This window comes from Lethenteron reissneri, chromosome 35, assembly GCF_015708825.2.
Source record: "Lethenteron reissneri isolate LAM-NWPU_2019-01 chromosome 35, ASM1570882v1, whole genome shotgun sequence".
NCBI lineage: Eukaryota > Metazoa > Chordata > Hyperoartia > Petromyzontiformes > Petromyzontidae > Lethenteron > Lethenteron reissneri.
Window position 1 is genome coordinate 4,995,168 of NC_083813.1, and position 21,846 is coordinate 5,017,013.

The window sequence follows — 21,846 nt, forward strand, 5'->3', positions numbered from 1 at the left end:
CCTGGGCCTCCTCTAGGTCGACTCAGCCTCAAATGAGTACCTGGTGTGGCGCGTGAACATTGCCACTTGGGAGGCGGCCAGGCATGTTGCTGGCCACTCAGCCCTCTCGTGCCGGCCTTCATAGGTGCTCGCTAACAGCACTTGCCCCAACAGCATGTGAAGGCTATACGGGGGATCTTTGTATTTTGCTATGCTGTGGTGTAATGTTTATGCGCATTGCGCTATGAACCCGAGTTCGATTCCCGCTCACGACCAATAATAGTTGCAAATATGTGAATTGGTTTGGGGCTAGCCCTGGTGAGGCATCTAAGCATCGGCACTGGGGAGACAAAGGTGGCTGTTTATCGTGTCGGCCACCCGCCCACTCGTGTGCCGAGCCGGCCTTCATAGGTGTGTGCTCATGACATTTTCCCCAACAGTCCCTTAAAAAGGCTGGATGGGGGATCTATGTCTTTGTGTTCGGAATGCACACGTGTGCACATGGTTGCGTGCATATGTTTGTATGCGGTTAAACCTCGTGAAGCATGACTCGTGTAAAACAGAAAGGATCCCAAAATGAATAAATAAACAAAATCCAAAAAAGCGCGAACAAAAGTTTATGCGCTCATTAAGAAGCACATCGTGGGATGCAGTGTAAACCACTTTGCTCATCTTGTGTAGGTGATGTAACGTGTGCTATATGCGGCTGTCTTTGTCTGTGTGATGCGTACAGGGAGAGCGGAGTGGCTCTTTGGCATTTATTCGCACGCCGAGCGGGGATAAGATGAGCAGCGTCAACTTCTCCATGGCTCGGCTCCAGGCTCCCGAGGCTTCGATCAGCAACATGCTGTAATGCCACCGCTTGTACCTCAACAGCTTCCACCTGGCCCTGAAAAGAAAACTAATTTGCATATCGAGTCATTCATTCAGCAGGGAGCGTGTGCCCAATTTATGTGCACTCGATATATCCGTAGCAGAGCCGAGTAATTTAACGAGCTCACTTTTTTCGTAACATAATTTGAGCAAATGATTATTCAATGTATTTTGATTACATTAGGTTAAACCTAAGGTCAGACTCTATGTCGGTAATATTACCTACATTTTTCACAGTCCTGGAAATAAACGGGTGGCATAAATGGGTCATGTGTCATTTATTGCGTTAATTGTTATCGCTAAATAAACCGTAAAATCTGCTTGAATTAGATTAGAATTAGATTAACCTGTGTATCCTTACCGACTGCCCTCCTACACACACGCACACTCACCCTCGCACTGCGATTTGCCGATCCGGATTACCTTGCCCTGCTCGTCCGTGGATGTGGACACGGCGTTGCATGCTGTGCCACGGCATGCCATGCGGAGTTTAACTCCATCTGACCCACCGTGCTATCCGCACGAACACTAGCGAGAGGCCTCTATTAACGGGCAGTGCGCTGTCGTGCAGACAGAGGTGTCTCTTGCCATTATCTAAATATGAGAATGGGTTTTACCCTTTCTGGCAATAAAACAGGTGTTAAGATGTTTAAACACCAAACTGAAACCTTTTTGCAAGGAATCATGTCTGCATGAACCACATATACTTGTGGTGAACATGCAAAAATAAAACATGCTCTGATAGTATATGCATTGTCTTTGAAACTGATTGGTCCACACCAGAGACCAGAGGACGCCAAAAGGCGAACAGCACAGAGAGCACGTGCCCATCACCGTGCCCGTCGATGTTCTGCGTGTGGTTTGCGCCGCTGCAGGAGGGAGAACAGCAGCTGCGTGTGCTTGGACATGCAGGCGGTGGAAGCCGGCCGTAAGAGTGTGCGCGACCGGGAGGACATCGTCACTCACCGCATGCTCCAGGAGAACCTGTATCGACCGCCGCGCAGGGTAGGGGTCGGGCAGCGTAATCGCTCGGCGACGGGTGCCAAGGGGGGGGCTGCCCCCTCGCCGGCCGCACGATGGGCCCGCCCCCCCCTCCCGCGGAACGCACCGATCACCTGCTTATTGAGTTCCTGACACTGTTTGAGAGATTGCCGAGGCTCGACGAAGGGTTAAAGAAAGGGCCGCTGAAAACACGCGCACGCCAGGGAGGTTTCTCGGGCCCCGGTGTGCGACGTGACGCCCGTCTCTCCGCCCGTGGGCGCCACGAGTCGTGAATGCGAATTGAGCGTCGTCTTGCCCATGCGTCAGGTCAGCGTGCGGAAATGTGTGAATTTTAAAATGTACTTTCTTTTAATAAATTTTGTTTTTTTGCAATGTTGCATTGTGCATACGTTGAACATCTTTCGCACTCTACGTAGGAGGTGCGGGGGAAGGACAACAAACTTAACACCAATAATCAGTTCTAACGAAATGAGTTTTCAATTCAGAGTACGCATTATATATCCGAGTCATTTATGCTGTGGCTTTCACATCGGTGGGAAAGTGTTGACATAGTGGTTGGCGCCACTGCACTGCCGGGAGCCCACCTTCTTGAGTTTGATTCTCAGCAATGGCTCACATCAGTGGCGAGGGATATCTAAGCCAGTCCAGCCTCCATCCCCACTTCGCAACCCACCATGCAACCCTGTGCTGAAATCTGGATAGTGCACAAAGAGATGTATGCTTGTAATTACACAGGGAGACAGAAAGTGCAACACATGGATCAGAGAACAAAGACGAATTAGAGATGCGGCATCACTTTTTAAGTGGGCCCTGGCAGGATGCATCACTAAAAACAGATGATGATTGATGGACAAGATCAGTGATGGCATCGCAACCACAGAGGAGAATACGCTAGAGAGGACTGGCGCCATGGAGATAGGAGCGATTAAATTTGCTCCGATGCAGGAGTGAGATGGATTGAGTCATCGCAGAATGGTGAGGAATGACGACACCGTGGGGGCTCCTTCGTCCAGCAATGGATTGACACCATTGCTGAAGATGCTGATGGCGAAATGCACCGTATCCGCGACATTGAACGTCTGGCTTTTTCTCGCTCGTGCGTTGTGCTGTTCATACCGTGGCGTGCGTGTGCGCGTGCGTCTGCGAGGCGCAGCACAAGCACAAGTACGGCCGCTACACGCTGGCCGGCCAGAGCGAGCAGGATCGGCAGGAGACAGAGATATTCCAGAGGACCGTGCGCAAGCACCTAAGCGCCTTTGCGAGCAGCCGACACTGTGTGCAGGGCAAGGCGAAGGCAAAGGGCTGCAAGAAGGTGACGTTAGCCCTCACCGCAACATTTCTCCTGGATCCACCGTGACCCATTACGGTGAACGTGACGTGAACGCCTGTCGGGTTTTGGTAGCACGCGTGAGTGGCACGGTCTGCAGGGGGATGCCGAGTTGGCACGGTGGAGATTTTAGAAGGGCAGAGCTGTCGAGCGTTTCCGTGTTCCCCGCCGCCAGTAATAGTATATTCATATTCTGGGGTCTTTCGGTAAAGTCACGTAGACGGGTTCAAAGAAAATAACAAAAAACTACGACGTTTCGATCTCAACACAAGCGGTCGTCTTCAGGAAAAATGATAAGTCTTTTTGTTAATGTACAACGAGAGCGATGTCTCCACGGAGTGGCCGCAACTTTGCGTAAATGCTCTAATTCCGGCCAGATGTAGGGGGGTACTGTCATTCCACAAACGACAAGGCCCGGTTATACTCCATGCACACGCAATGCCCCATCGCTATTGCACATGTCAGTGTGTGTACGTGTTTTCGTACGCACGTGGGGAGCAGTCGTGTAGCGGTTACCGCAACCTGCGCTTCTAACCCGCGACCTGAGTTTGAATCCCGATCGTGGCCAAAACCAGTGACGATTATCTGAGCCAGTCCGGGGCCTCCCCTAGGTCTACTCGGCCTAAAACGAGTACTTGATGCGGTGTTGGCCACCCTCGTGTGCCGTGTTGGTTTCCGTTGGTGCAGTAATTGCCGTCTGTTGAGGCTATACCGGGGATCTTTTGCCTTCGGTGTGTACGTAAGGTGTGTTAGTGTGTTCGTGACATTCGGAGTGCTTGCAGAAAGAGTATGTATGCTAAAATGAGCTTGTTGCAATGCATGTATGAGTTGTGTACAAGAGGTTATGGCTCGTGCTGGTAAATGATGGTTTTTACGCAAATGAAATCCACATGCAGAGCAACATTTGTACGGGCGCTTAGTAAATGCTCGCACGAGAAACCAAATGTGTCGGAAAGAAGTTGATGTATTTATTTCAGCGTGTGCTAAAAAAGTCTGCTATTAATCAATAAAAAAATTATTTTGCATTCTCCCCGCGGGTGAAGAAATGTATTTTAATAATTCATTGTGTAGCGTGCGTATTGGTAAAGCGCTGACACGTGTGTAATGCGGCACTCATTTAAGTAAGCTCGCTTGTCACACACAGGCTCACTAAGGCCTGCATATTCAGAGAGCCATTTAACAGTGTGTGTCATTTTCAAGCAATAATCTGGATGTGTTTCAGTTGATAATGGCATGTTTAAGAATATTTAATTGGCTTGTATGTGTTTTACCTCGGGAAGATTATTGAGGTTAAGGACATTTTTTGAAACGTGCGTTTAGAATATATGGCTGCTATACATTTCCACATGATTAGTCATTTCGTTGAGTTATCATTTGTGGCTGGGTCGCTCCTGAAAAAAAAGCTTCATAGCCCAGTGGGCCCTACCTGGTAGAATAAAATAGTTTTGTTTAGTTTAAGACTCCTTAAGATGCATGCAGAATTGCAATAAGGCCCCATTCAATGATTTGATGTGGATATGGGGATCATCACAAACGAATTTTTCTTTCAAAATTTGTCGCGCTGTGACACTTTCATAATGCCTCCTAATGAGAATGTGCACCCTTTCCGCGATGGAGATGGTCAATGGAGATTCATGGTGTCGTGTGCGTGGAATTCAAAAAATGTGTCTTGACAAAGAATCCATAAATTGAATCTACTCTATATATACACACACACATATACAGTTGACAAAGACCCCCCCTTGATAAATAAAAGCATAACTCCTTGCAAATGGGGCAATCTATGCATGATGTGTGCATGAATCCTATTTACCCTGCTAGATTGAGTGTGTCATTTCTATCTGATAACCCGGCTCCCCTTAACAGGTCTATCGGCGTCGTGATGAAGCGTCAACAGTACCACAGTGAACGCTTTACTTTGACCTTGGGTTTGTCTTGCTCCGAGATTGGATCTGTGTAAGGATTTGGCGAAACTGTAGAGTGGGATGTGAAGATTGCGATTGTGCTCATGGAAGTGTTTTTTTTGTTTCTGTGTTTATTTCTTTTTAAGGATTCGATGCCCACGACATCTCAGTTCTGTTTTCCTCTTTCTTTTTCTTTTTCATTTTCTTTTCACTCAAATAGAAAGCGGGAGACAGAGTGGCCAATGGAAAGCCGCCATCTACCAGGATGAAACATTCAGTCAGTTGGATAGACACAGGTCAGAGATGCATTCAAAATGCATACCCACCCACGCACGCACGCACGCACGCACGCTCGCTCGCTCGTTGACACTCGTTTGTTCCCCATTGATTAGACTGCTGGGCAAGGTAATCGTCCTACAGACTTGCCACTGCGTTTGCACGATGACGATTGGTCTCAAGTCCCTTCAGCTGTCCACTCATTCCGTACGGGGAATTAGCAAAGAGCACCGCCGTGCAGTGAAGCGTACATTAACGGCCGCGTGGTATGATGAGCAAGCATGCTGTTGTTATCGCTCAGATCATACATTTGGAGCATACTTGCAACATGTAAATATCTTTCCCTCTCTATCTAGATAACCATGACAACGTAGATTTTTCATCAATTAAATGTCGTGCATTCGTTTAATTATAACAAAATATGAATATGGTTGTCATCATGTCTTATTGCATGGCAGACAGACCCAGGCTGAGGCACGCCATGTGGCATTGCTTGCGGTGGCATTATGAATGTATTGCTAACAGCTGGCGTTTTCATGACGATAATCGGTGTGCTTTTCTTTCCCGTGAAACAATTAACAACTGTCAATGCGATTTTTGCTGGCGTTGCAACGCGGGGCACAAGCCCCTGAAACAAATGCACTCGCTGTATGGAATGGAGTAACGTTGAATGAGAGGGAATTGCATGTTTTTGAGAAAATTATATTAACCAAAAAAGTATGCATAGGTCAACATTAATGAGCATGTTTCAGTACAGTACCCCTCATTAAGATAATACCGAATGTATGATTATCATGCAAGGAGTTTCAAAGTAAGCCCAAAGGTATGTCGTAAATTAATTTAACACAATGTGACTCTCTTTAAGCCCCTAATTTCCAAGGGATCTTGACGGCCCTTGTATGTGTATGGGGCAATTAAAATTGCGTTTTAATAAGTGTGATATTTTTCTAGCCTGTATTCTTAATGGCTTCTTCAATGAGACACTGCCTTAATTTGGCAACGAATCTCGAGAGCTTTTGGTACCAGAATAGCTATTCTGGATGGGAGGGCACCAAAACAATATTGCTGATGAAAATGGCAGCTAAAAGAGGAAAATCACTTCCAAGAGGATGACCCACGCGGAGCCGGCGATGAGATTGGCTCAGGCGCACAAGTGAGATGGATTGTGGCGTCGGTGTGTCATTGTGGGATAGCGACAGCAAAGAGGGAAGGGGGGGAGGGCTTCATCCAGCAGTGGATGGATCACGGCTGATGATGCTCAATGAAGTCTGCCTGGAATGGAGGCTCTGATTTTGGTGACGATGGCAGATGGGACGTTCAATTTGTATGTATGCTGCAAGCTTGGCTATGTGCGTCAGGGAGGTGCACCAACGGTGACCATTTTATACCAACCATTAATTCACATGCCACGTAAAATAAACACCGCAATATACTGCTTCATTGGATCGAGACAAGATGAGCAGAAGCGAGGACAAAATTATAAACTCTCTCTCTCTAAATTGGCGCACACGTGTGCGCCGTGTATATTGCATCCATGTACAACGAAGGAAGAAGCAAATAGGCTGCAATGCATACGTAGATATTTAGAAAAATAAGAAATGCAGTGGGAGAATGTGTGTAGAATTTGCCATGCGTATGTAAGGTGGACACTAATTCATTGCTATTTGCTTCGTAAGTATTCATGTGTGGTGAGTGAAGCAACATTAATGTTGATTATTTTTACGATTGAAACAATATTAATATTGTTGCATGAAACGATATTATTTTAGTCAGGGTTGATGTTTACTTACCTCTAATTTCGTTAATATGTATTTGCTGTAGCAAAGTGTCCTCTTGGGGGCCATTTTAACAACACATTTAAAATTTACGGCTGTAGAACATAAACACAACTACGCACGTATACTTTTAGAAACATTCAGGTTCTGAAGATTTAAAATGTTGCTGCCCGAGCAGGTAGTTTTAGCAGTGCAGTTAGTCCATCGGCAGGTCGCGTATGCGGGTGGGCTAAGAGGTCGTTGTTTTCCCACTTCTTCCACGGCATCTGTCCGGAATGGAAGAGTAGACCAGATGCCCTAGAGGTGGGTCTATCTAGAACTTCCTTTGAGTGAAAAGTCATTCTGCCGGCAGTGGCCAGAGCAAGCAATTGCAGGGCCTGCGCCTTGACCATTTTTTTTGTTCTTCTGCGGCCATGCCTTTCACGGCGGTGCTCTTTTTTGCAAAAAAAATGTTTTTTCCCCGTGAGCCGTTCTCACATATTGGCTCCTAATTTATGGCCTTTCCAAAGAGCGGCCTTGGAAAACATGAGAGGTGTACGGTTAGCTCTGGGAGCCGGAAGGGACAGGTGCGATGGCTCTGAACGCTGTGAATAAGGGAGACCGGTGGGGTTATTTTGGTCCATTTTGGGGACCTTGCATGGCGCGAGTGATACCACCACACTTTTATTACGTTTTTGTGTTTACTTTGCATAACAACATCTACTTTTGCTCTGGATTTTTAACTTTTCTGCCTTTGATATCCGATACTTTTACGTCGCGAATTTCCACGTTTTGGTGCAACGAGGTGCTGATGTCTTTCATTTCAGTTTTATTTATTTTTGTAGCAGGAGCGAACACCCTCAGAAATCAATTTGTATCTTTTGAATGAAAGACTTAGTTAACCGTAACTGCAGACAACAGCAGCTTAGTAAGATAATTTCGTCATGAGGCCTCCTTTTGTCAGTACCAAAATATAATTATAGGGTTTTCCCCTTGTAGATGCTTACCCCGAGCCCTCATTACTCTGATAGTGCGTTGTCTTTGAACTGTGCGCCTTTTGGCGTCATTTGGTCGAACACCGTATGAGACTAGGCTCTCAGGAAAGCTGTCTCTGGTGTGGACTAATCAGTTTCAAGGACAATGCATAAATGATCAGTGTTGTTTTTGGTTTGCATTTTGTGGTTAATGCAGACATGATTCCTTGCAAAAGGTTTCAGTTTTGTCACCAGAAAAAAAGGCTAAAAACCCTATTATTAAGATAATTTTGGGCTGGCAATACGAAAACAAAACTAGGAAACGCAATTTGACTGAATGGCTGTGAAGCTTGGCACAGCATTCTTTATTTTCGTTGCATTGTGAAAATTAATCTACTTGATAGATAACGTTTGTTTATTTTTTCCCCACCAAATCACTATATAATATATGATTGCAAAGCCAAAAATAAAAACCAGTCGATCGTGTGGTTTTCCCAACAACACGATGGTGTGCTCAAGCAAAGGGTTCGTGGCGCCAAATCGTGGCAATTTTTCGACGATTTGACACCAGTGCCCCATTTAATTTTCATCATTTTATGTGCAGGTTAAAAAATTAGAGTTACTCCCCTTGTTTTGTCAGATGGCCCGTGAAGGTCTAACACTGGGGAAAGTTGCTGCCAATTCACGTGAAGTCGTTTTATCCTGAAACAGTAACACCTTTGCCATCACCCCCCCCCCCCCCCGTGTTGCAACGAGAATGAACAGCGGGGTGTGTGTGAGGACCTAATGCATAATCGCTCTCTGTAGCAGTGGACTCAGAAGAGGACTCTGACGAAGATGAAGGGATCACGTTCGTGGCCAAAGGGTGCCACCAAATCCTGAAGGACATCAAAAACGGTGCGTCCACTCTTGACACTGCCGCTGTTTCGCTGTGACAGAACGACGACAACAAAACTGAACATGTAAAACCGTGACCTTAAAAAATATCAAAGTGTATCATAGGCGATGTGTCAGGCAATTGTCCCTTTTTTTTCTCTACATCTCTGGCCTGTGTGCTGTGAAGAGGGCTATTGGCCAAAACGTCTATTATTATTATATATATTTTTTAAAGGCCAGTGTTATTGATGAATGCATTGAGTGTTCATTTGTTATTTGCGCTGGTGTACCACTGCCCATGCAGTATCAGCAAGTAATTTGTTCACTGTGACATATTTGTGAGATGGCTCTCACACGTCCTCAAAATCATCATCAGTCATGGTCAATCCACTGCTGGATGCAGGCCTCCCCAAGCCATCGCCACAATCTTACGATGTAATAATCCCACCGAGCACCTGCATCCGAGCTCATGTAATCGTCCCATTCTTTGGCTGCCTTTTTATTAAGAATGTATTTTGTTTTTATTCAAATGAAGATCAACATTAGTATTTTTTGTAACCGAGTAGGTAAACAAAAACGTGTGAACGATTTTGCAAAGAAGATGTAGAATCAATGCAATTTCTCCACTGTGCTTGCGTATTAACTGAAAGCAGGTGCATTCGAATTTTATTATCGGTGTAATTTTTGCGCATTTTGTATTTTATTTGTGTTTTAATTATTTGCATAAAATGTAAGTTCCCCGGGTGGGGGGGAAACAATGGTTTTATGAATATGATTGCCGATACAGCAGGGGGCAATAAAAACACTTTAAAATTAAAAGGGCTTGAAAAATCCCTAAAGCGTCTCATTACCTCGAAATATGCTTCGGTGTCCCCGTGTACGGTAAGTAATATACTTCCCAAGTAAATACCGCCCCACTTATGCAATTCATCATGTCATAAAAATGTGAACATTAACTTCGAAAGGCCGTTGTTTAAAATGTACGCCTGTGGATTGAACCACCAATATGTTTCATTTAAGCCGCTGCCCATCAGAGCCACAGTGAGACATTCACCCGGCAAACCTGGAACGTTGGGGCAATCGTTGGTCCAATAGTTCCAATCACATGCCAGCGTTGGCCCCGTCGTTGCATGTTCACTGGGTTTGGCGCCCGAGGCAGGGTGCTATCCTCGCCCACTCCTCCACCCCCTCTCCCTTACCACCACCCTGCCCCACCCCGCCACCACCACCAAAAATCGTAGCTACCAAACCACCACTCGTTTCTTCCTCTTCAATAACCTGCCCGAACCTTGCTGTATGATCGCACTGCAGCCCATTGTATTACACAAAGTCTGTGCGTGGCACGCTGCATCAATATCCAGAACCCCACTACAAACAGAACTCAGGGGCTTTTCCGTTAAACCAATAATGCAGCTTATTCTTAGGTTTTTTCGGTAAAGTCACGTAGGTAAAACATTAAAATTAATCAAAGTAAAATAAAATATAAATCACGACGTTTCGGAGGCAACACAAGCTTCCGTCTTCAGGTGGAACCGTCACAGCCACGACAGCCTCATTTACTTGATACAGCTGTCAGTGGCTGTGACGGTTCCACCTGAAGACAGAAGCTTGTGTTGCCTCCGAAACGTCGTGATTTTTATTTTATTTTTATTAATTTTAATGTTTTACCTACGTGACTTTACCGAAAAAACCTAAGAATATGAATCCTTGCAGTCACGAAAGCTTCAAATCTAGAAATAATGCAGCTTTAATTCATTCTCAGGTTGCGGCGTTGGCGCAGTGCTTAGCAGAATGCGCGGTGACTTAGAATGTTTAGAAACATGCTTTTAGAGTTAGTTGGCTGCTATAAATGTGCGCATGATAAGCCACTTTGTTGGGCTATCATTTGTGGCCAGGATATATAACTCAGTGGGCCTCATCAGGTAGATTAAAATCTTTTATAGTTCAGTTCCTGGCTGTGGCTAAGATCTGTGACAAGTATGGTCAAACAAACTCCATGACTCAGATGGCATGGGGAGAGGGCCTTCATCCCGCAGCGGATTGATACAAATCTGGACATTACATTAAAATGGGTGCTCTTTCTCACCACCTCATCTCACAATCACCGTAAACGGACAAGGTGACAGCTTTGCTAACATTAAGGACATCTGGTAAATAGCGTAATAAGACTCACCTTCTGCGGGCTGATGTGATTGAAGAAAGCCAGTCGTCCTCAGTAATATCCCAATGGTTGCAGCCCATAATGGTCCCGCCATGCTTTGCTCGAGCAGGCAATTTTGCGCCAATGCCACGAGGGCTTTAAGCACCTGCTCACAGTCGTACATCACCCATGCCGTTGATTGAAAAGGGGGCTTTGCAAATATGGAGCTCGGATGCACGCAAGTGGCGTTTCTGCGGCAGCGAGGGCGAGATGACCAAACCTACGAACAGACACACTGCATTTATACTATGAGACCTCCTTTACCAGTGGCAAAACCTATTACTATATTTTGCCACTGGTAAAGGAGGTCTCATAGTATAAATGCTTACCCCGAGCTCTCAATACTCTGATCGTGCGCTGTCTTTGAGTTGTACGCCTTTTGGCGTCATCTGGTCCAACACCAATGGAGACTAGGCTCTAAGAAAAGCTGTCTCGGGTGTGGACCAATCAACTTCAAGGACAGTGCATATCATTATCATCATCAGAGTTGTTTATTTCTTTTTGTTTGCATTTTGACTGCTTGTGTTGTGGTTATTGCAAACATGATGCCTTGTATAAAGGTGCCAGTTTTTGTACCAGTTGAAAGGGTAAAAACCTATTACTAGACACACTACATGCAGCGATGGGGCTCGTGGGGGTGTGCAGGCGGTGCAACTCCACCGGCGGCACAGGCCGGAGTGGCGCAGGTGCCAGTCGATGAAGTGGGAGTTTGGTTGGGGGGGTAATTTTGGCAAGGAGGGCCATAATTTCATTCCTTGAACCAGGGTGCCTCTGGCTATATGTGTGCCGTTATTGCAAACACGCTGGACGCAGCACGGTAACGGCCAAGACAGTTTAAATTAATGCGTTTGTATAGAGGCTAAAGCTATGTGGAATGGCAGTTAAATTTACGATCATCCGCAGCCGCCTAATGTATCTGTCGGGCGATCCCTCCCATTAAACACATTGAGAATGCAGTGTGTGTGAGAGACTGCGTAAGTGCAGAGCCTAATTTGTTTTGTTAGGAGGTGAACAATTGCATGGAGAGCCATGCCCCTTTCCAGCTTTGAACAATGCCAGTATCGAGACAACGAGATAACAATGTATAGTTTTAGCGGTGGCATTATTGCACAAGCACAGTTAACGAAACAAACTGAATACGTCCGTAAAGGGCACTGCATTAAAATAAATAACTGTATTATTGGCGACTTTTTGGGCAGTGGATTTTTTTCATAGCACATGGCTATGAAGGAGGACCATTACTCGATATTTTTGTTAAATATATTTGTTTCTTTAAAGGCAATATTACGGAAGTGTATCTTATGCTGTCATTATGTAATCAAATTGATGGCTGTGTTTCCACGTTAATAAGTGGAATTTTATAGTGCAAAGCATGACATTTGCACATCCATAATGTGTCATTACCTAATGTGTATGTTTTTGTTTCAGTTATAATTCACGTAAATATTACTGCCATTGGAATGGTGGCAATGTGGTTAATGCACCGCTACATGAGCCAGGAAACATTAAGTGTGATTCCCTGCCACGGCTAACACCAGTGCCATCGGGTGGTGCCTGATGTCTGAAGTGGTACTTAGCATGCCCTCCACTTCACCAACCCGCAGTGACCAACGTGATGAAGTATGGTCAAACAACGACCCATAACCCAACAATCACCACGTGGGAGGAGGTCTTCCTCTGGCAGCAGATTGGCCAACTGCTGTAAATGGGATATCAGGATCTGTGTGTCTGTGGACATTTCAAGACCTCATCTTAAATCGTATCTACACACTTCCGTTTATTCAACTTATCTCTAATTAATCAAATGGATTTTAGTGTTCATTTTTTATATTTAACAATGTCTTCGTTTTTATTGTGTCTTCTGCAGCATTTTGAGATTCTTTATGAAAGGCTTTTCATACATAGGGTTATCATACTATTTTAGAAAACAAGTTTTGCTGGCTGGCTTCATACCTGGCTGCCTGGCTGGCCATGTGGGCGGGACGGACGGGACGGACTGTCAGACGGTCACGTCCAACGGATGTGCAGGCTGCTATATTAAGAAAAGCTTTCGCTGGATGGCTGGAGGGATGGACGGTCATGTTCAAGATACACATAGGTTGCTAGTTGTTATTTAAAAAAATATTAACTGGGCTGTGTCATGTGAACCCTGAACAGGAAACATTTCAAACCATTAACAACGAAATCGTACGGACTTAGGAAATTTCAATCTTTGTAACCTTGCAATGTTTCAACAGTAGAAGCAGACCCCGATTATTTTCAGATTCAGCTTCGTGTCATTTTTTTTTTATTTGCTGCCAAAAAAGAGGGAAACAAAAAAGAAGGTGTGCTATAAGCAGCTATCCACTAATCATTTTTGCAAGGGTATGAGACAGCCTTATAACATTCAAGACATTTACAACAAAAGGTTAAGGCATTTTTGAAAACATTCAATTTCACATTTTCAGTACAACGCTCTGCATGAATTATGTTGCAAATGGATAACGCCGATGTTTTAGCAAAACGTAATCTACAGTGAGGGAAAAAAGTATTTGATCCCCTGCTGATTTTGTACGTTTGCCCACTGACAAAGAAATGATCAGTCTATAATTTTAATGGTAGGTTTATTTGAACAGTGAGAGACAGAATAACAACAACAAAAATCCAGAAAAACGCATGTCAAAAATGTTATAAATTGATTTGCATTTTAATGAGGGAAATAAGTATTTGACCCCTCTGCAAAACATGACTTAGTACTTGGTGGCAGAACCCTTGTTGGCAATTACAGAGGTCAGACGTTTTTTGTAGTTGGCCACCAGGTTTGCACACATCTCAGGAGGGATTTTGTCCCACTCCTCTTTGCAGATCTTCTCCAAGTCATTAAGGTTTCGAGGCTGACGTTTGGCAACTCGAACCTTCAGCTCCCTCCACAGATTTTTTTATGGAATTAAGGTCTGGAGACTGGCTAGGCCACTCCAGGAGCTTAATGTGCTTCTTCTTGAGCCACTCCTTTGTTGCCTTGGCCGTGTGTTTTGAGTCATTGTCATGCTGGAATACCCATCCACGACCCATTTTCAATGCCCTGGCCGAGGGAAGGAGGTTCTCACCCAAGATTTGATGGTACATGGCTCCGTCCATCGTCCCTTTGATGCGATGAAGTTGTCGTGTCTCCTTAGCAGGAAAACACCCCCAAAGCATAATGTTTCCACCTCCATGTTTGACGGTGGTGATGGTGTTCTTAGGGTCATAGGCAGCATTCCTCCTCCTCCAAACACGGCGAGTTGAGTTGATGCCAAAGAGCTCCATTTTGGTCTCATCTGACCACAACACTTTCACCCAGTTGTCCTCCGAATCATTCAGATGTTCATTGGCAAACTTCAGACGGCCATGTATATGTGCTTTCTTGAGCAGGGGGACCTTGCGGGCGCTGCAGGATTTCAGTCCTTCACGGCGTAGTGTGTTACCAACTGTTTTCTTGGTGACTATGGTCCCAGCTGCCTTGAGATCATTGACAAGATCCTCCCGTGTAGTTCTGGGCTGATTCCTCACCGTTCTCATGATTATTGCAACTCCACGAGGTGAGATCTTGTATGGAGCCCCAGGCCGAGGGAGAATGACAATTCTTTTGTGTTTCTTCCATTTGCGAATAATCGCACCAACTGTTGTCACCTTCTCACCAAGCTGCTTGGCGATGGTCTTGTAGCCCAATTCCAGCCTTGTGTAGGTCTACAATCTTGTCCCTGACATCCTTGGAGAGCTCTTTGGTCTTGGCCATGGTGGAGAGTTTGGAATCTGATTGATTGCTTCTGTGAACAGGTGTCTTTTATACAGGCAACGAGCTGAAATTAGGAGCACATTCTTAAAGGGAGTGTTCCCAATCTCAGCTTGTTACCTGTATAAAAGACACCTGGGAGCCAGAAATCTTTCTGATTGAGAGGGGGTCAAATACTTATTTCCCTCATTAAAATGCAAATCAATTTATAGCATTTTTGACCTGCGTTTTTCTGGATTTTTGTTGTTGTTATTCTGTCTCTCACTGTATAAATAAACCTACCATTATTGTATAAATAAACCTACCAGTATAAATAAACCTACCATTTGTCAGTGGGCAAACGTACAAAATCAGCAGGGGATCAAATATTTTTTTCACTCACTGTAAATGCATCAGAGATGGAGTCGTGAGATTAGTTCATGTGTGGGAGAGAGATGGATTATGGCTTCCATTGCAGGACTGAGGGATGGCAACGCATGTGGAGGCCCTTCATCCAGCAGTGATCTTGGCTTATGACGACGATACAATTTCTGAGCAATAGACCTCCAACCAATCTTTTTCCAAGTATTAGCGAATTAGAATTCTCAAGTGTAAATACCGCGCCGTAATATTGTCATGATATTAACGATGCTGAAATAGTATTATTATTTCGTTGAATTAGCATTTACGAATCCATTTGAATACTACTGTGGTAGTATTCATGCAAGGCATGAGTTTCCATAGTTTTTTTTTTACAAAAAGTCAAAACAAAGTGGCTGCTTGCATAATTTTTGGCAGATTTCCATAAGAATAATGCGCGAGAAAATACTAAGATTCTCAGGGCAGATTTCACAGTGCATTTATCAAGACAACCAAGAGAGTTATGTGCGGTTATATTTTCTCGATAACAGTAAGTATTGAAACATAAGCGTCTATAGGATGCTTGCTTAAATGCCACAGGAAATCAAAATGCTCAGTTTTCCAAGTCTTATCTCAACCATTCCGATGTCATGCTCCAGTCTAGCCGAGGGCACCTCCAGTTCCAGCTGCCCCCGCGCAGCGCGAGGCGCACTCGGACGCCGTGGCGGTAGTCACACGCTCGGGCATTGCGACGTGGCCGTGCCTCGACCCACGCGACTCACCACGTCGGCACGATGCACCCTGCCCAGGTTCGGTGCCGATGGCCAGCAGCCCCCGGGAGCAGCCGCCCTCTTCCGCCGACGCTGTTCGAGCGGGAGCCGCCCTGGCGAGCGCCGGCCCCTCACGGGCAGCTCTCGCCGACGGCCGAAGCCGCCGTGGCCGCCGTGGTGTCGGAGAGCGCCGGCAAGACGGTGCCCACCTGGCATCAGAGCTTCTCGTCCTCCATCGAGAGCCTCAACGGCGCCAAGCCGCCGCCGCCGCCGCCGCTAGCCGTCGGCCCTCGCCCAGACCCACGGGCGGTGCCGGCGCGTCCCGACGGCGACCCCGAGGACGAGGAGGGCGACGGCGCCGTGGAGCGGCAGGAGCGGCAGCCGCTGATGGCGCCGGAGGGCTGCCAGGCGCAGCGAGCGGCGGGCGCGCACCAGTGGCGCTGCCGCCGCTCGCCGAGGACACGACGGGGGGGGGCCCTCCCGGTGGTGCCGGCCGCGGCGCCGGCGGACAAGGCCAGCGGTGAGCACGAGACGGTGCTGTGATCGACGCCGCGGAGCCGACGGGAGACGCTGGCGCCCGTGGGCTCCCCGCGGGAGTCGGGCGCAGGCAGCGTGTTTGCGGTTTCACGTCTGCGGCGATTTTGGTTAATGGGCAACGTCGTGTAGAAGAGGGGTGGATTGAAAGTGCCGTGCAGTCGAGTTTTGTTGGTTTTATTATTGACATCTAGCAGAGTTTGCAGACTGAGTTATTAATTGCAGGAGCACAATGATAATTAATGTGTTGGGTTGCATTCGAATCTGTCAATATATGTATGCAAAATTACTTTGTCACTGTAGTAATACTTACGACACATTTATATTCAAATCAAGATTGTAGTAATACTAATAATAACGTACATCGCTCTCTCTGCTCCTGGATCAAATCTCCCCGTGCCATTTTAGTCATTGAGGTTGTCTGATCATACTTCGCCACGCTGGTTTGGTGATGATGGGAGGACAGGAGCAGTACATATACATTTCACTCACCACTGATGTTAACCGTGGCCGGGAGTCAAACTCAGGTCACGAGGCTTATAGTATAGTCTGCTGCCCTCTTTATTTATAATACACGCACACACATAATAAACACACACATATGCGTGTGTTTATATGAATGCAGTAAACATGAACACAGCATATGTTTTGCATCTGTATGCTATATATTCTGAATGCTCATAATGTATATATGTGTTTTAAAGAAAACATATTTTGAAAAGGTTTCAGCCAATATGGTTATTACATGATGCTTTTTCGACTATTACTTTAAAAGTAACTAGAGGTAAGGTTAACATTTACGTTTAGACAGTACCGTGCACAATGTATCACCTTTGAATGTACATTGTATTTGCTTTACGATAAATTCCTGGCCCCCTGTCGGTTCTCTTAACATAGTGCCTTAGCAATACACTTACAATGTGACTCGTTACAATAGTGTCAGATCGTGAACTGCTCACTCGGCAATTGTCGTTTGTAGAATGCGCCGTGTGATGTTGGAGGTTCGGATGTTAACTGCGGGAATGGTCCGTTGATATCCGGTGACTCATATTCTTTGGGTCTTTCGGTAAAGTCACGTAGATTGGTTCAAATAAAATAACAGAAATCAAAAAAATGACGACCGCTTTCGTTGCGATCGAAACGTCGTAGTTTTTTTGTTATTTTTTTTCTTGGAACCTATCTACGTGACTTTACCGAAAGACCCAAAGAATATGAATTCCTGTCGTCACGAAAGCTTTACGTCAAGATTTATCCGGTGACTCGTTCAACACGCTCTCAAGGTTTTTAATTTGTGGCTTTGGTAAACGCACACATTGTGAAACTCCGCGATGGTAAATCTGTATTTTATTAAAAGCCCTTTTGGGTTTTTTTTCTTCGACATTCATCAATTGGCAGACAAAACAAACTAAGCGACGTACATTGGCATCCAGCCTGCCACAGCGTTCTGAAATATCTTATTGCACGCATTCGCTGTGCGTAAAACTTTTTTTTTCATAATAAAGGTTTTTGGGTTAGATCGCGTAAGTATAAATGTGTCGTAACCCTCCACCACCCGACACGGCCAGCAAGGTTTGTTGCATAAACAAAACGCGCCAATTAGTTACTACTTCAGCCCACCGGTGTGTTGGAGAGTAAATCCACAACACTTACAATTTGAGTACGACGTTTCGCTGGTAATTACATCCAGCATCATCGGGCGATTTGCCAGAATCGTTAAGCAATATCTTACAGAACTCGATGGTTGTAGCTGACTGGGTAAGGATGTTGAACTTTTTTCGCACGGCCCGTAGCCATCCGTGCTAATTCGGCGGTGCGGGTAAGAGCATATGTGAAACTAAAACCTCGGGTTTTGTTTCTGGCCAAGAAACAACAACATTTATCTCAATCAATTGTGAGTCAATTTCAAAACAAAGAGCTAGCCGCTACCTAAACACGAGCACATGCAACATGGCACCACACACACACACATTGCAGCTCTATACCGCAATACGTTATCATTTAGAATTAAACCTCGGCGTGGTTGTGAAAATCGTTGTAACGGAATTGTCGGGCCAAGTGGGAGGTTGCTGACAGACGTAAAATAAAGTGAATGGCAAACGCAACGTCTGCTGGTGTTGTGGTCGTGCCAGAAACGAGAAAGCCACTGCCAGACTTGCTAATGTCTAATGACCGCTCGTCCCCATCATCCATTCCCGGCTCCGTTGAAAAAAGAAGAAAGAAAAAACGACGATGACGACGACGCGTCATGCTGCGAGGCTGTACGGCACTCACAAGGTGAAAAGTCGACAGCACTCGGACAGGATGTCTGTACATCTATCATGTCCACTATTACAGCATTACAGTTAGGCAGCAGTTTGAGATAGGTCATTCTTTCATTCATTTGGTGCCCGTCATGCCAACTGAGAGAGATCAATGACGACCGTTAAGGTCATTAACAACAACAACCGCAATTCGCCACTAAGTGGCCGTGGCGTCACCACGACACTTGTGCCAGGCTAGGTGCACCTTGAGGCCACGTGAAGTGTCGAACGCCCGCTTGCAGGAGGCCATGGGGCAGACCCAGGTGCCACAGGTCGACTGACTGAGACGACTGGCTGATGCACCACCTGTGCTTTAGCTACCCGGCGCTCCGCTCGTTGTTGTGAGCGTCGCTCCTCTGCCCTCCGTTGTTGTTGGAGGGCTAAGGTCATTAAAACCACACACACACACGCACTGGGCAGCAGTATAAGCGTTATCATGCGAGTCTCTTCCCTCTATACATCCAAATTTGTGCCAATGCGTCGGTGATGCACATCACATCGAGATTTGAGAAAGGCCAAGGGGTTCAGCCTCACTTCGGTAGCGATTGTTTGGAATTTTTCTGTTAAGTGCTTTTGAAAATCACTCAAGCTTTTGAGTAAAAAAGGAATATATAATTTTGGCAAATATTACAACCACGCAGTTCGCTGATTAGATATTTGTTTTTTTTTCTGCGTGATATGAACCTCATGGCGGGACCCCAGGGTCCCGAATAAAAGTCAAAATCTTAATGAATTTATTTATTTTGGCGACTCCGTCCCACCGCGCACATAAACTCCGCGACCTTCTACCTGGCGCGGATCATTCTGATGTCGTCCAAGCGCAGCGCGAGGACGAATGCGCAGAAGAAACACAACTTTGATTAGCGCATCGTGTAGAGCTCGTCGAGAGGAATAGATCGCCGTATCGTTCGCCTTCAACAGACATGAAATGACGTCGCAACGCAGTTTATGCAAGAGCCGGGGGCATATGGGACCCCGGAGTCCCGCCATAAGGTTCATATATTGAGGGTCCCCCTGTATTATACAAGTATTTTTTTGCGTGTGTGAAAAATTACTTGTTTTTGCAAGATGAGCATTGGCAAAATAGGTTTACAAAGAAGTTTTTTTGTCAGCTTGCTGACTCAACAAAACACATCTGGGTCACGGTTATGAGTGACGTATTTTTAAATTCGCCTCGCTGTGGGTGGGTTATGCTCTCAGAATAGTGAAATGCTCTTAAACTTTGAAAGGCACCCTAAACCCGATACAGCACTTTGGGTGAGACAACGTAAATGATCTGGCCAAATCTTTGTTGCGTTACCCTCCACTACCCAAACGTAGCCGCGTAACAAGCGATTAACAACGCGTCGGTTGCTTTCAGCTCACCCGGCAAGGTTGACAAAGAATCTCAAGCGCATTAATAAATTATGTGAGCAGTTCTTCAACTTACCGGTGAGCGGAAACAATAATAGCTGGCGCGTTAAATGCTCTTTAAAAACAAAGAAACATTTATTTGGGCACGTCTCGTGTTAGATGGTAATGCGGAAAATAAATTGTCCATAGAATAACCTGTGGCCTAACCCAGTGGCGGCTCCTGCAAAATCTCTCAGGGGGGGCAAATGTCTGGATGATTGATAAGGATAAGGTCCACCCATGCAATAGATAAATTAACAGCTTAAGCATGTAAAGGCAACTTCACTTCTTTAATATTAATGAAAAATAAAGTGACTCTTACAATACATCTTGTTTGTTTCTATACTCACTATTAATACAATCCACTCAGTTTCTTTTATTAAAGATTCCACTAGGTGGCGACAAATAATATTGTTGGATGAAACGTGCTTACGTATGATGACGTAAGCACGTTAGTGCGAGCCCTCCCGGAAGCCATAGAGAATGCATTGCAGCGCCCGCCGTTCGAAAAAAAACATCTTTGAATGTAAGTCTATGGGAACACTCTGGGCGATTCTCAGCCGGAGTGAAATCGCCCAAAAAGAGGCGGTACTCCACAGAACGTGACATGACGCTGATTGGACTATATCCAGAGGCACAGTAACGGCTCGCGAAACTCTGTGGTTGAATGACATTGGTGGTGCGTCGCCCAATCGCTCTAATGAAGAAACCGACCCTGGCCTAACCCAGAAATCAAGTATAAATCGTGATATTGGCAGGCGAAAACCCACGTGGTAAGTACATTCTAGTGCACATGTTGAAGCTGTTCTGGCAGTTGGAACTCTTAGCAACAACTATGGACCACTCATTATATACAGAGAGAGAGAGAGAGCAGCATCTCTAATTTCTCTATCGGGTTTTAAATCTATTATTGCGCTACTTGGACCTGCAATTACTTGTGAAATGGGTGATGTGTAGTCTCCGCTTGTTTGGAAAGCTCATTCAACCCACGCATCCTTTTACATTCTACCCAGCCTGTACGTTAATTTTACATATTCGGAGCTACTCTTTGTTCCAATTCACTCTGCATTTCCAATTATAAACTAACAAGCTTTCTCCCTGAAAATGCGTAATTGGCAGCAATTGTAGAATACAGTAATATGTTAACACAGCTGGAGTTGCCTTTATTTATATCTCTTGCCATCAGAACATTATTCGAAAGGCGTTTGGAACAACGTACTGACAGCGATCTCTGATCAGAGCTTTCTTTAGACTCATAGAGTGGTCTCTTGTGGTTGGGTCTTATGGCAACGGACTGGCAGGTCAAGTATATGACCGCGTGGTCTTGACTGACAGATCGGACTGCTGTCAGCAACATTATGTTAACAGACAATTCCACAAATATATTTTTGTACAGTGATACCTCGGTTCACAAACTTAATTCGTGAACTGACTGCTCGTGAACCGAATTGGTCGTGAACCGAGGCACATTTTCCCATAGGGTTCAATGTAAATCCGGTTAATCCGTTCTGACCTTTCTTTTTTGGTTTTTGAAGCACAAAAATATGAAACAAATGACAATACACATTACCGTAGTACTGTACAGTATAGTAATG

At 45.5% G+C, this 21,846-nt stretch overlaps 1 protein-coding gene across 1 annotated transcript in view; it reads left to right on the forward strand.

Annotated features, from left to right (window-relative positions):
• LOC133350838 (sodium/hydrogen exchanger 3-like) overlaps positions 1–18,730 on the forward strand; it is a 142,196-nt gene extending 123,466 nt beyond the window's left edge. The window contains 7 exon segments of the mRNA XM_061565611.1: positions 713–828; positions 1,728–1,857; positions 3,008–3,166; positions 5,306–5,381; positions 8,897–8,986; positions 16,065–16,108; positions 16,110–18,730. Coding sequence (XP_061421595.1) covers positions 713–828; positions 1,728–1,857; positions 3,008–3,166; positions 5,306–5,381; positions 8,897–8,986; positions 16,065–16,108; positions 16,110–16,568 — 1,074 coding nt within the window. The 3' untranslated portion in view covers positions 16,569–18,730.
• Positions 18,731–21,846: the final 3,116 nt, after the last annotated feature.